This window comes from Triticum dicoccoides, chromosome 5A (genome assembly GCF_002162155.2).
Source record: "Triticum dicoccoides isolate Atlit2015 ecotype Zavitan chromosome 5A, WEW_v2.0, whole genome shotgun sequence".
Classification (NCBI taxonomy): Eukaryota; Viridiplantae; Streptophyta; class Magnoliopsida; order Poales; family Poaceae; genus Triticum; species Triticum dicoccoides.
In genome coordinates this window covers 596,035,159-596,049,938 of record NC_041388.1, presented here as the reverse complement: position 1 = coordinate 596,049,938, position 14,780 = coordinate 596,035,159, and the positions used below count along the sequence as shown (strand labels likewise).

At 43.2% G+C, this 14,780-nt stretch overlaps 1 protein-coding gene and 3 non-coding genes across 4 annotated transcripts; 3 read left to right on the top strand and 1 right to left on the bottom strand.

Annotated features, from left to right (window-relative positions):
• The first annotated feature begins 236 nt into the window (after positions 1-236).
• Positions 237-310, top strand: TRNAD-GUC. The gene has a single exon. It is a non-coding gene; the product is annotated as a tRNA-Asp (tRNA).
• Positions 311-943: 633 nt separating this feature from the next.
• TRNAN-GUU lies at positions 944-1,015 on the bottom strand. The gene has a single exon. It is a non-coding gene; the product is annotated as a tRNA-Asn (tRNA).
• Positions 1,016-6,634: 5,619 nt separating this feature from the next.
• Positions 6,635-7,162, top strand: LOC119298003 (ATP synthase subunit 9, mitochondrial-like). The gene has a single exon (XM_037575559.1). The coding sequence runs from the start codon at positions 6,794-6,796 to the stop codon at positions 7,133-7,135; it is 342 nt and encodes a 113-aa protein (XP_037431456.1). The 5' UTR covers positions 6,635-6,793; the 3' UTR covers positions 7,136-7,162.
• Positions 7,163-13,922: 6,760 nt separating this feature from the next.
• On the top strand, positions 13,923-13,995 carry TRNAK-UUU. Its single transcript has one exon. It is a non-coding gene; the product is annotated as a tRNA-Lys (tRNA).
• The last annotated feature ends 785 nt before the right edge of the window (positions 13,996-14,780 follow it).

Below are 14,780 nucleotides of genomic sequence, written 5' to 3'. Positions count from 1 at the left end.
GGGCGCTAGCGCTATCTTGTTCGCTTTTGTCAACTGAAGTCGCGCGTAGCGCCAACTAACTGATAGCTGATAGAGCGCGGAGCCCCTTCTCTAAGCGAGCAGAGCCATTTCTTTCTACTGTCGTCAAAAGAAAAAGAAAAGTACTAAAGGCGAAGGGCATTCTGTTGTACAGCTACTTTGGTATAGTTACAAAGGTAACCGGTAGGTGACTGTTGAATCGACAGTAGTTACGAAAGGGGGAAATAGCTCAGTTGGTTAGAGTGCTGGTCTGTCACGCCAGAAGTCGCGGGTTCGAACCCCGTTTTCCCCGCCCGATCTTCCTCTTCCTGCCCGACTCATTTTGAAAACACTGGAAGCTGCTGATCCCAGCGTAGCATTCAAGACAATTGTTCCTTCTTCGGTCTCCCTCCACCCCCTTCGTTTGTTGTGGGTCTCACCGCAGGCACTTACTTAATGAATGAGTGAAGATCTTCCTTCCCCCCTTGTGTCTTACCAAGGACTGAGTTCCCACTTGTGGCAGAAAAAAAAGTATACCATCCCACCCGGCCTAACCCGGGGGGTTAAGGTTCCTCTCGGAGACTGCCAGTCTACAAGAAGCTGGCAGAGCTTTAGCCATTGGACCACATCCATCCATCCTCCTACCTAAAGACGCCTTTTCTTGTTCGTTCTTCGAATTACGCTAGTGGAGACTAATTCCTTCCGGCTAATGAAGATACTACCCCAGTCTTCCCATTCATTCCCAGTGGATCCTTCTTATCCCTTTTCATTGAACGAACCAAGTTCACCTATACGAGAGTGAGGAATAGAAATCCTACAATCAACTTCCCACTTTTGATGTCCCGTTTGACGATTCTGCTGTGTCTTTAGAAAAAAAAAGGAGAAGGACAGGGGTCGCTAGTCAGAAAAGCTATAACTATCAATTCGAATTCTGAATGAATCAAATCTCCCCAAGTAGGATTCGAACCTACGACCAGTCAGTTAACAGCCGACCGCTCTACCACTGAGCTACTAAGGAAGAACGGACTTAAGGAAGCTGACTCTCGTTCTTTGGCCCAACCAACCGCAGACCGAAAATCCAAAAAGTGCGTCACTTTTTCTCTTTCACATACAACGGGAGAAAGGGTGATGATAGCAATCCCCTTTGCCTCCCCGGCCGGGGCAGGACAAGGGGGGCGGCGGTCAACCATCAACTCTCGATATGCATATTGATCAATCGATCTCCGCGTCCTGCCAGTTCGCTAAGTAGACGCACTCTACCGAGGGGCAACTAAGGTTGGTTCCTGCCAATTCCCTTGCTGATCAGCCTTGGAATTGGCAAGTATGAGAGAGGACTCTCTCTGTCTCTCCGAGTTTCAACTACTAAGTGAAGTTAAGTAGCACTTCCGCTATTCTAAATGTGAATAGATTCCGATCAAGCAAGCAGGAGAAGGTGGTCCTTTCCAGTTCGATTTTTGGTGAATGAGGCATGAACTCGCTCATCAGCAGTTCAGAATGATCGAGTTTTTCGAAGATTGATTGGACTTGAATTCCCACTTGATTGCTTTTTCTCTATCCTCATGTTTTGCTAATAGTTTTTATCAACATGGAGATACGAAAGTAGAGAACCCTTGTGACTAATACGCCTTCTCTGTTTATCAACTACTATAATAAACCGCGAACTTCTAAAAAGCAGCCCACCCGCTTCCATAGAACAATATCGCGGCAACGTAGACCTAAGTGGATTTATTGGATCCTGGGGAACCATCACAAGTACGGCCGGCCTATAGAACGAGAATGCCGTGTCGTCCAGCGGAGCTTAGAAGAAGGTGACTCAGAGCCTAAGGAAGGTGACTCGCGCAGACAGCTGACTCCTTTTCAATAGAAAGGAATAGCCAAACCTACCCAGCTGGCTGGTCAATCTCAGTGATCTTATCGGCCGGCAAAGCGGAGACGGACGACCACGGTCCCGACCTTACCAGCACCGTAGGTTTACTAATCAATGAAGCCCCTCAACCTACTATCTTTTCTTACAAACTCAACCAAGCCTAACCAAACCCCATGCTCACAACATGTTCTTGATATTGATTGAGTTGGAGGGAGTCAGAGACTACCACGGAATCCTTCCATAGTCACCCCGGTGACCTTCGTCACCAAAGCGTCATGACAGTTTCCAAGACCCCTCATATCATCTCCAGTGGGGATCAGTCGGAGCACATAGGAATGCCGACCACTACATAAGCCACGTCTGGCTGAGGCGAGCAGCAAGCGGGGGAGAGTATTTTGAAGTACAAGAACGTTGGGGTGGGACGCTAGTACTTAAACTAGGGTTGCTTCTTAGCGCTAATCTTGCGTTTTTCAGCAGTTAGTTGTAGCGCGCCTTCCCTCCTCTCATTTCGGAAAGATTTGGCAGTATTTTCTTATGATGACCTGGTCGAGAGAGTACGAAACATCGGTGTAAAAGATTGAGTGGGATGGTTATAGTAAGGGGCGAACCAAGTGCTTGCGCGAAGAAGCGAATCAATTAGAATGGAGACAAGGAAAGGAATCGAGGCCCGGCCCGGTAGCGATGCCTCTCACGCGGATGGGAGTTACTTTTCTTTATCACCGTAAGCATTACGAAATGGACCCGCATTCCCCTTTGCTTTTCTTTTGCAACTAAGCTTAAAAGAAACATAGTAGTCTTTCAAGCCATTAGAAAACTCATTAAGTGCTCTGTTGAGTGAATGCCTGTTGAGAAGCTTAGGTCATACATTTCCAGCTAATTAGAATACAACCATGAAGGTGGGGTTCGAATGCCATACAACTATTTATTCTGGTAAGTAGGATTGGAATGTAGTCCCTTTTTATTGGATCCGCCGCTCCGTTAAGTGAAATTCAAAGTAGGTGTGGGTCTAGGTAGAGGAAGTCATAAATCAAGTATCAAGTATTGTTATAAATATCGTATATAGTAGTTGCCAAACTCACAAGCATCACACACTTCGATCTACTTTATTGAATAACTTAGCTAGATAGAACCGACTCAAGCTTTTAAATGAAAGAAGCAATAATGGCATAATTTCTGTCTCAAGACCTCTTGCAGCTACAGGCAATGCAGCACCTCCTTGATCAACATACAACACAGCCCATTACGCCTTGCTCCAGTCGCAGTATAAAGAGAGACTAGAACCTACCAGGGAGCCCTCGGCAGAGTCCCTATCGTTGTTGCAACAATTACACACAGAGTTCCGGAATTTCACATTTGTGAGAAGAAAGGGTATGTGTGTTTGAAAGGAGTGGTGCAAGAACGTATTCTGAGCCTCAGTCAACACAACTTGTTTCGCCTTTTCCGAACAGCATTCTTATCAGGACCCTCCTTTATATAAACCACTCGTAGATATATACCTGCCTGTGGCCTCAGATGAATACATCGATAGATAAGAAGGGAAATGCATCATCTAGAAAGGCTTACTGAGGTTTAGGGACGTTTGTGTGATGGATCGTACACTTACTCACGACGACTTGGCTATTCAATAAAGGACGGAGTCAACGTGAGCCTTAGGGTCCAAAAATATTCCATTGGTGTCAGCTATTAGCGATTATTCAAAGTCGTAATGGTATAAATTATTGGTCAATTCCACTGATTCTTCTTTCCTGTTCCTTCACTGGCTATAGCGCCTTACCTCTTCTGTGACTTATCCTGAGATGAGAAGTATCAAAAGTGCCGGGGTTTGGGTTTATGTCATGCTAGACTCACGTTTCTCATTCTTACGCCGGGTCCGCGACCTTACAAGGATACACAAGCTGGTGAAGGTTTCAGAGAAGCAGCAAGCTGTTCGGATTCAAGTTAGCTTTGAGCAGGCCTCGGGCGAGGAAATGCTTTGGCTGTGCCAGGAGATAGTCGGCTCAGGGGCTTTTGGGCGGAGCCAAAGTGGTCCACATACGTACCATTTCCATCATCACAAGATCCCCTTTTTCTGTGTGCATAGAGATAAAGCGTGCTCTTATATTTAGATAAGAGAGAGATTTTTCTCAGCGCTTCCCCTTATCGGCTTGATCTTCTTCTGCCCCTCGGTAGAGTGAGTCTACTTAGCGAACTGGCAGGACGCGGAGATCGATTGATCAATATGCATATCGAGCATCTATAGTTATTCTCTCTTCCCAAAAGATATCTCAAGTCGCTTCCAACGTTTTGATGAGTAAGGGAGGGTATTTTCAACAAGATAACTATGGACGACCATCTTCCAATTTCCAATCTATATCTTTCATTGGGTAAGTAAGGGGAATAAGCAAGAACGGTGGAAAGCTTAAGAAAGTGCTAGTTCCTTTGCTGCGAATGGGTGGAATTGGTATCCCCAAAAGGTTGTTCTCTTAAAACCTCTGGCAAGGGGGTGTGGAAGAGTTCAAGTCTATCCCTTTGGTTAAGCTACTGTTGTTATACATCTCTACTATTATGGGCCACCACTTACTTAAAGGAAGTCGAGTACACATCTCCTTCAACCTGAAGGGCGAGGACCTGCAACGACGTAACGTTTGAAAGAAAAGTAACCAGCATAGGAGAGTGATCAGAAAGCATACGAATCGAGGGAGGGTTGGCTAATCAAATTAGAATGAAGATTCCGCTCTATATGATAAACGTTGGTTGACTTTGATATGAAGTGTTGATTGTGTTTTCTATTCGTTCAGACCCCGATAGTGCTTCTCGTTGTGACTGAAGGAAGGTTCATTCTGTGCAAGATATATGCTAGTTTACAAGCATGAGACCCTCCTTTCGGGCCGGTAGACAGAGGCCTCAGTTCCAACGAAATGGGGAGCAAAAAGAGGTCGTGTCATACCATACAGATGGAATGAATGAAAGATATTCCTGCTGTTTCTGTGCCTATTAGTACTTCGCTCTGACCACATCAAGAGGAGTAGTTTGTTTTTCTTTTGTAAAGCGAGCCCAAGGAAATATATAGGAGAACATAGCTTGTTTTGTAGTAAGTAAATTCAAAGGCTCAAATCGTCTATATCAATGCAAGTATAGCTGGATGGAGTGACTCGTGCTTTCGAACCATAAACTAATGCCGCCTCTCGGGAGCGCGTGTTACTATTCCATTCTCTGGAGCACAATCCAACAGAAAAAAAGTATGTTTCCAACCTACACCTTTAGTTGTTCCAGCTCGTGAGGAAGACGACTATGGAATTCAGATTTCCTTTCTCTCGAAGCAAGCCAGTCCTTAATTAATGATAGGGAAGGAAGGAATTGCTCTTAGGCTTGTGAGTCTTTTTATCATATGGATGGGTCGTACAACCCTTACATGGTCTCTTGGCATGAAATTGGGTACTTTTCGTCTATGGCGAGATGGAAGTTATCTGCAAAGAATGCCAACTTAGGACCGTCAAAGTGGAAATCGTATCAACCCACCGAAACCGCTCTTTGGAATGGAATGCATAGTATTGTGCATTGGAATGGAAAAGTCGAATAATCAAGACATGGATCTAGTATCAACATGACCCAACTTCCATTCTCATGACCCAACTTATTCAATCACTTCCATTATCTTTCTATTGCTACAAATCGACAACAAAAAACATCCCTCGGAATTCCTGTTCGATAGGAAAAAATAGCTCTTCAACCAGAAATAGCAAGCAACATGTTTTTCTTCTCTCTTCCGGGCACACACCCTATCGGGTGACGCCACTGACAAACACCCTAAAGGGGAACACAACACTTCCTATAACAGAAAAAGCAATATCTGAAATCTTTAAGCAACTAAAAAAGACGTATACTAAAAGATATGTGTTGAAAAGGGATGGTCAATAACAAGATGAACCCAATGCCCAATCTTCCCAATAGTATTCCTTAACTCTTGAATTGATACACTTGTTCATGGCATCTATTCTCTATCTTCACTTTTCACCTTCTCATCCTTAACCTCAGTGATCTGTTCCTCCTAGACATCCTTCTGCGTACAAAAACAGAAGAAGAAGCACGGGCATAAATCAATAGAATAGTTTACTTTCAGAAGTCTTTTTTGATTGGTATATCAATCATGGTTTATAGGGAAATAGTTAGAATAGGAAAGCTCTGTTAGTTACTAATGTTTGGGTTTTTGTTTACGGCAATAGTAGGTTTCTTGCTTGTCATATTTAGAATATAAGCATCAGTTACATTTGACGTCCAGCCTTTTTATAGAAGAGAAAGGAAGGGCAAGGGCGCAGCATAATATATAAGACAAACTTGCTCTTTGAGGGGAAATTTTTCCAACTAGACCGATAAATGAGAAAAAGTACCAGTCGTACCAAGAACCAAAGGCGCCAGCTTTCATTGATATATATACCGTATCTTTTAGCTGAAAAATCTATGGATAAGAACCGGCTCTGGGAGGAGCGGTGGCGCGACAGAGCAATGAAAAGCTGGGATCTTTCCTTATCTTCGGTCGTGACGCCTTTTCCTTTTGTATGAGAAAGCGCTACAAAACATCCTTCTCGCGGGTTATCAAAAAGGTTGCCCCTTACTCGCAGATGTAGGAAGAAGGCTTTTCTCGCCAACTGAACCCCAATAGGCTATTTTGGACTTTTTGCACATAATTATTAAAGATAGATTTTCGTGCCATGCGTAAACCAAGCTGCTGAGAGTCTACCCCAGCCACAAGGGGGAGCTGCTCCAGTATTCAGGATACCCCACCCAGCCCCACAAGGGTTGACGGACCCCCTACCTATACCTATACCTGATGATTACCTATACCTGATGATTTTCAATCCACAACTCATTTTCTTGAATATGTGACAAGCCTTGCAAATTGTGATAATATGTATCAAATTAGTGGTCCGCATAACCCAATATTTGAAAATTATGGAGGTGCAGGCCCAAGTACTTCGGATCATTAACAAGAAATCCAAGAAAGAACAGCGAAGGAAAAACGTGACAAGAAAAGTGTTTTCTCGACTCGAGATGTTAGAAGGTGCTAAATCAATAGGTGCCGGAGCTGCTACAATTGCTTTAGCCGGAGCTGCTGTCGGTATTGGAAACGCCCTCAGTTCTTTGATTCATTCCGTGGCGCGAAATCCATCATTGGCTAAACAATCATTTGGTTATGCCATTTTGGGCTTTGCTCTCACCGAAGCTATTGCATTGTTTGCCCCAATGATGGCCTTTCTGATCTCATTCGTTTTCCGATCGCATCAAAAGTCATGAGATCAAAAAAGAAATGTGAGAATGTAGTTACAGATGTAAAAAAGTAAATATCTCGTTCTCTTGTTCTTAAATCATGAATTGGATGATGTGCGTTTCATCAAGTATGAACATATTGCATTTTTTGCTATGCAATTTCAGTACCGGATCGACGTCCATTTATTTCTGTGTCCTCATCCGCGTGTATGTCTGTGTTAGATAGGCTCTGGAAGGCCTTACTTTACTAACAGGTAGGGTGCGTTACTTTTATTCTTTTTTTGCTGCTTACCCGCATGTTTAGATTATTTACTTGCCCTTTCACTTTTTCTTCGGCTGTCACCAACTTTGTTCAATGCTAGTCCCTAACCCATGAATAAGGGCTCCGCTGGCTACCGGGTTCAGAGAAGTTTGTAAGCTCTTTATCTTTTTTCGTTTTTCGCCACCTCCTGTGTCTTTCCGTTTAAGGTCTTTAATTCGGCATTAGCTTCGTTAGAGAAAGCCATGCGTGAACTACAAAGCATGGGATCCTGAACACCACGAAAGAAAGCGTACTACTTTTCAATAAGGTCCGACTTCAGAGAGGAGAGACATGAACTTGTTTTAGGCGTAGAAAAGGCATACGGTATGAAAGATTGATTGAAAAGAGGTAGGGACTGGTCTCGCTGCTAAGGGAGAAGGAGACCTCTGTCGGAGCAAGCTAAAGAGCCCACTTTATATCATCGATTTCAGGTAAGGCACTCGATCAAGCCTATACATCCGGGAATTTCGCTCCAAACCAAAGACGACTTGCTTTGCTGCATTTCTTGGGCCGGGGCTTTACTTGATTTTGGCGAAAGAAAGGCCATATGATCTACTTTCTGGTGCCGGTCCCTTCACAAAGATAGCCCCTTCTTGCTCTTATTCTTATTCTTATTCTTATTCGGTGGAATACAAGAGTTCTGAAGCTCCTTTCTTTCAAGTGAAAGTTGCCTATCTTTCTTGGTTCGGAATCCAATCCAGTTGAAAACAAACAATTGCCCGATGGCAAAGTCAGATGAAAGGCTAGGAGTGTAAACCACGTACGAGCGTGGCGCAGAAAGCGAAATGTTTTGCAGCGAGTCAAGCGTAATACGATCAAAAGGAAATGGGGTCGATGCTAAAACTCAAACAGTTCCCCAGAGGGGGCCCCGGGTTGAAAGAGCGAGCTACATTCTTTCATAGAAGAAAGAAAATAAGAGGACTGATGCTTTCTTACTTCATCTTAATATAGGGATTATAGCATTGGAATTATGGAATTTGAATGGATTGAGTACATCAAGATGAAGAAATTAACGTAATAAGCGATATTCTCAAAAGATTCGGTCATGCCAGAAACCTCAGTGTGCATGGCACTAAAAAAGGGTACAAAGAACCTGAGATGCAAGTAATGGCTGAATAGCCAGGGAAACACTAAATAAAGACAAGTGTCATCCGGACTTACTTGATTGATTGAATCGAGAGATGGAAATGCCATTGAGAGATTAGAAGGGATAGAGAAAACGTCAGATAGAGGTCGTGCTTCTGCTCAGTCCAAAAGAACAATCTGAGTGAGGATAAGGTGGTTTATGTTAGGGTCCGAGAAAGCAACTTGACATGCCAATCCTAACAAGAATTCCACTCTTTCTGGTCATGTCAGAAACCACCTCTTGGAAAGCAGATCGAAAGCCAATCGTTTCAGAAGATGATGACCCTCTTGTGCTCCTACGTTCCTGCTAGTTGGTGGATGAAGAATAGGAGAGAGCTTGCTTGAGTAGAAGATAACCCGCGAGAAGGATGTTTTGTAGCGCTTTCTCATACAAAAGGAAAAGGCGTCACGACCGAAGATAAGGAAAGATCCCAGCTTTTCATTGCTCTGTCGCGCCACCCCTCCTCCCAGAGCCGGTTCTTATCCATAGATTTTTCAGCTAAAAGATACGGTATATATATCAATGAAAGCTGGCGCCTTTGGTTCTTGGTACGACTGGTACTTTTTCTCATTTATCGGTCTAGTTGGAAAAATTTCCCCTCAAAGAGCAAGTTTGTCTTATATATTATGCTGCGCCCTTGCCCTTCCTTTCTCTTCTATAAAAAGGCTGGACGTCAAATGTAACTGATGCTTATATTCTAAATATGACAAGCAAGAAACCTACTATTGCCGTAAACAAAAACCCAAACATTAGTAACTAACAGAGCTTTCCTATTCTAACTATTTCCCTATAAACCATGATTGATATACCAATCAAAAAAGACTTCTGAAACTAAACTATTCTATTGATTTATGCCCGTGCTTCTTCTTCTGTTTTTGTACGCAGAAGGATGTCTAGGAGGAACAGATCACTGAGGTTAAGGATGAGAAGGTGAAAAGTGAAGATAGAGAATAGATGCCATGAACAAGTGTATCAATTCAAGAGTTAAGGAATACTATTGGGAAGATTGGGCATTGGGTTCATCTTGTTATTGACCATCAAAGGCTGAGATTGAGAATTGAGGAATTGCTGAAGAATTCACTGATACAATCCTCTACTAGCCCCTTTGCTTCACCTGTGCTGTTAGTGAAGAAGAAGGATGGGACATGGAGGATGTGCATTGAAACCAGGCAGCTGAATGCCAGTACAGTAAAGAAGAAATACCCAATTCCGGCACATAGATGCCCTATTGGATGAGTGGTGCTAAATATTACAGCAAGATTGACTTAAGATCTGGCTATCATCAGATCAGGATGAGAGAGGAAGACAAGCCCAAAACTTCATTCAGAACCCTGTAACTATGAATTCAATGTGATGCGGGCTTACAAATGCTCCTGCAACGTTTCAAGCACTCATGAATGATGTGTTCAATCCCAGAAGATTTGTCTTGGTTTTATGATATACTTCTTGACAGTAAAACACTGAAGGAGCATCAACAACACTTGCAGCTAACACTTTTTCTGCGGAATCAGCTACATGCTAAGATGAGCAAGTGTGAGTTTTGACTTTCAAAGGCGGAATATTAGGGGTAAAATGGAAAATAAGGTGGCAGATGCATTTAATAGGAGAAAGGCCGGAACATCTGTCCAGCTGGTCCAAGGTGTGCAAACCGCTTTGTGAAGGTCGACTGAGAATGAGGGACCTAGTAGTGTATTTCGAAGCCTTCTAGGCAAAGCTGCTTTGGCGTGCACTGGAAGGGCGTCTTCCTTTCCTATATTATACCAGAGGTGAGTGCATAATCTGGTGTAGAACGGAGGGGATATCCTAAGTTGATGTGCACAAGTGCTTCCTCTGATTGAAGTCGATTGCCTCAACCAATTTCTTAGTACATCAACACAAGAAGTGGCGAATTGGGGATGGTACTACCTCAGTGAAACTGTGGGAAGATGGGTAGGTGGGGCCTCTCAACCAAGACATCACGGTTGGTGAGTGGGGACTCTACTGAATTCTAGCATGGGTGTGGTAGATTACTGACGTGAAGCCGAACCTCTATGAGTGCTCTACATGGCCGGATCAAAGCTATTCTAAAAACTAGATCCATTGGAGTGGGAAGTACTCAAGATGTAGAAGAGGACTCAAGCAGGTTTGGTCCTCTTTCTCTGATGTGTTCTTAGAACCCACTACCCTCCCTCCTAAAAGACCATGTGACCATCGGATTTACCTCACGATAGTCAACCAGTGAATCAAAGGCCTTATAGGTATTCACACCACCGGATGAAATTGAAGCCATAATCAAGGAGTTACTCTAGAATGGTACTCTACAACCTAGTTCATGCCTCACCGGCTCTTCTTTACAAGAAGAAAGAAGGTTCGTGGCGCCTATGGATTATAGGCAACTCAATGCGCAAACCATAAAAAAGAAATACCCGATACCGGTCATTGATGATCTTCTGGATGAGCTACACGGTTATACTATGTACTCAATAATCGTTTTATCTATTCCCACATCGATTCACCAATCCTGGAACTCGTTATGGATAGAAGGTCCGTAGAAGTGAAAGTAGGACGACGGGAGAAAAGAGTAAGGAGTACCGGAAAAAGAAGATTTTGGACTTTCTGCCCACGAAGAAATAGTAGCATTTGAAACTGGAAAGATTTACTTTGGATAGTAAATCCCCAAGGAAGGGCTATAATCCAAACAAAGGAGGAGCTAGCGGACAGTTCGAATTTCAACGATTAGGGAGGGGAATGAAACACTTGTCTTTCACAATCAATTCTTTCTTTATTTATGTTTAGGACACGCGAAGCGAGAGCGAAACTCGCTATGAGGAGAAGACTCGGCAAGAGAGGTTTGAACAAGAGGAACTGCCGTCTAGTTGAGTTTGATCATTCTCTCTTTCTATCTCTCTTTCTTTCAAGAGCTGAATAAGGGCATATCCACAAAGGAGAGAGAAATCGGACTTTCTTCTTTACCCCCCTCATTATTCAAGACGTGAATATAAAGTGTATTGTACTCCCTTGGATCTTTTCCGGGATCTTCACTCGTCGTTGATCAAGGAAGCTAGAAGGAAGATGGGTGGTAGGGTGAATGGACATTTGTATCCTCTCCGACTCGTCGGTTAGGAGAGTAGCGACCAAAAAGAAATCATTATACAGGATAACTGCTGTAGAGATAGAATGTAGGAAGGAGAAAGTTGGTTTCAATGAGTCATGTGAATTGTAGAAGAAATAGGTAAACAAGGCGGGTTAATATATATACGTTGAAAAGCAAGGGGATAAATTGAACGAAATGAAGAGCAATCCAGAATCTGATTTTGTATACTATAAGAAAAAGGCACTGAAAACTTGGAAACGGAAGATGTTGTAACTGATATGGGTGGTCACACATTAGGCAAAATGGTGTAATGGTTGGGCCAGGTAGCTTCTTCTTTTGAACAGCATTTCATTCTGTTTTGGATGCTTTCTACTATGTTTCAAGTGATCAAAGAAGAGTTTATTTCCCACTACTCATATCACATCTTATGTGTTGATGCAAGCTGACTAAATCAATAAGATGGTATTTGTATTTGATTAGACAAGATGGTATTCTTCTTTATTCCGGAGCACAACAATCCGGATCTCTATCTTATAGCTTATCCTTCCTATTCTGTATGTATTACGGTCATGTCAAGTCAATGGTCTGTCTGCCCTGCAACCGGTCTTGAATGGCTTCAGTGAATTGTTTGCTGAGCCTACAGAGTGACCTCCTAGGAGGACAATAGACCACAAAATACCCTTACTACCAGGCACTAAACCTGTCAATCATTAGAGAAGGGACAGAGTTCAAGATAAGACTATCTTGCCTGTTTGGTAGAGAGAGTACCGGGTATTCCGATGGTTAAAGATTCAAGTCTTAGTGGCAAAGGGGGACAGCTTTGGCCTGCAACCGTTTCCACTTTACGGCCCACAGCTTGTGTTCTTCGGTATTAATTCGGTTTCTGTTTGTTTGGCTTGTCTCGTGCACCACCTGAATTGAATCATAGTAATGGGACTTTGGTAATCCAGTGATGAAGTCAATGCTGATAATGGACCATGCTTCATCAGGAATGGGTAGAGGATCGAAGAGGCCAGGGAGTTTTTAATGTTCTACCTTAGCTTGCTGACAGATTTGACACTTGTTGACAAAAGATTCCACTGATTGAAAGATTCCAGTCCAAGCAAATAGTGCCTTGATGCGGTGATAAGTAGCAGTAATGCCAGAGTGGGCACCAATACCACTGGCATGAAGTGCTTGCAAGATGTTTTTTTTCATTTAGAAGTTTGCACCAACCCATACTCTTCCTCTATATCGAATGACCCCATTATGCAATGAATATTTGCTATTCTTGTGAGTGCTTAGGACTGCCAATTCAGATAGTCAATTCTGGGTGAATGTGTCTTTGCTGTACCCTGCAACAATATCAGTGAGCCATTGTGGTTGACAGGAAGTAATGGCATTGAGTTCATCTGGCTCATGTAATCTAGATAGTGGTGCATCAGCTGCCCTATTCTCTGAGCCTTTTATTGGATGGTGTATTGTAATCCCATGAGCTTGAGGAAAGGAAAGCTTTGTGCTGCATTGGTGTTTTAAGTCTTTGAGCAGTCAAATGAGCTAAGCTCCTGTGAATGAAATGCCTGTCCTGCTAAGCCCAAACTCTAATGTGCTTGACTTGGAAGTAGGCCACTCTTTCACTGTGAGGATCTTCTTTTAGTCTGTAGCCACCCCTTGCCCACTAATGACATGACCCAGGTATTCTATCTGTGGTTGAGCAAATGAACATTTATTCAACTTCACATATAGTTGATTCTGCTTCAGAAGGTCAAATACTTGCTGCAAATGGGTGACATGATCTTGCAAGGATTTGCTGTAGATTAAGATGTCATCAACAAAAACAAGTACACAAACCCTAGTCAGCTCAGCCAGAATTGTGTTCATAGCACTCTGGAGGGTGGGTGGTGCATTTGTGAGCCCAAATAGCCTAAAATTCATAGTGACGTGGGTCTTGAATGCCGTTTTGTATTCGTCTGCTTCATGTAATCTTATCTGATGGTAACCAGCTCTCAGATCCAGCTTAGTAAACCAAACAGCACAAGATAACTCATCCAACAATTCTTCAACTACAGGCATTGGGTATTTTATTAGACGAATCCATCTTATTTCCTTATTTCTCTGTTTTGGTAGCAGGAGAAGTAGTTTGTTCAGCCCGGACTTCAAAGTAGTCTCCCCCGTTGACCTTCTTTTTTAGATAGAATCCTCAATGAGTGGAAAGGACTCCCAAACTTGCTCCACAGTACTATACCATACAGAGCCGCGCCCTTGTGATATGATAAGAAGAAAAGGGGCCAGGCCGCCCTCTTTTCTTTTCCGCACCAAGCCTTCTTGTAAAATCGGGTGTATAGCTCAGTTGGTAGAGCATTGGGCTTTTAACCTAACGGTCGCAGGTTCAAGTCCTGCTATACCCAAAACAAAAAAAACCACTCTTGTATTCGTAAGGATGCATAGTAGCCTTCAAAGAGCACTCTTTGGCCTTGAGAAAAGCCCCTTTCTCATCAACATCTCGACTTCGCTCGTTGTTTGAGGTCAGTATAAAGGAGATCAGACTGGCTCGGTCATTGATAGGCCGGCCTTCTCCTTATTCATTGGATAGGGCACGGGGGAAAGTCAAGTCAAGCACTAGTTAGTTGGGGTGGGACGCACCAAAGCAGCGTTCGTTGCACTAGCGCCTTATCTTTTGAAGCTAAACAGAGGCTCGAAAGACGGAGTACGTCCGAAGTCGTTGGCTGCCTTTTTGTAGTGCGCAAGTCAGAGTGAACTTCTTCTTCTGTTCTGCGAATCTACTAACGAGAACTGCCGTACAGTCCTATCTTTTTTTAAGAAAGATCGTAGATGAACGTTTCGTTTCGTTACCTAAGTAGTTGAGCAATTCATTCCAAGGTAAACAAAGAGGTATTTCCTTTTCTCGTTCAGTCCTTCTCTCCTTCCATCCCAGTAGGCCTATTCATGCTTTTTTGCTATCCATCTTGATCAAATAGAAGAAGGGGAAATTCAGACTAGGCAAAACACCTCAAAAAGTGAAAAAAAGATAAAACAACTTTCTTTCAAGTAGTAAACCATAGTTCTCATCCTAGGAAACCATATCGATCATCGGTTCAGAGCTCCCAACTACGAAGCTCTTTTCTAGAGCGAGTCAACAATTCGTGGATCCATGGTTTGGATGAAGCTATGTACCCGGGTAGAGATGATTTGT

What these genes read in the sequence shown, in the direction of transcription:
- LOC119298003 (XM_037575559.1), top strand. Translation starts at nt 6,794, where the DNA reads ATGGAGGTGCAGGCCCAAGTACTTCGGATCATTAACAAGAAATCCAAG.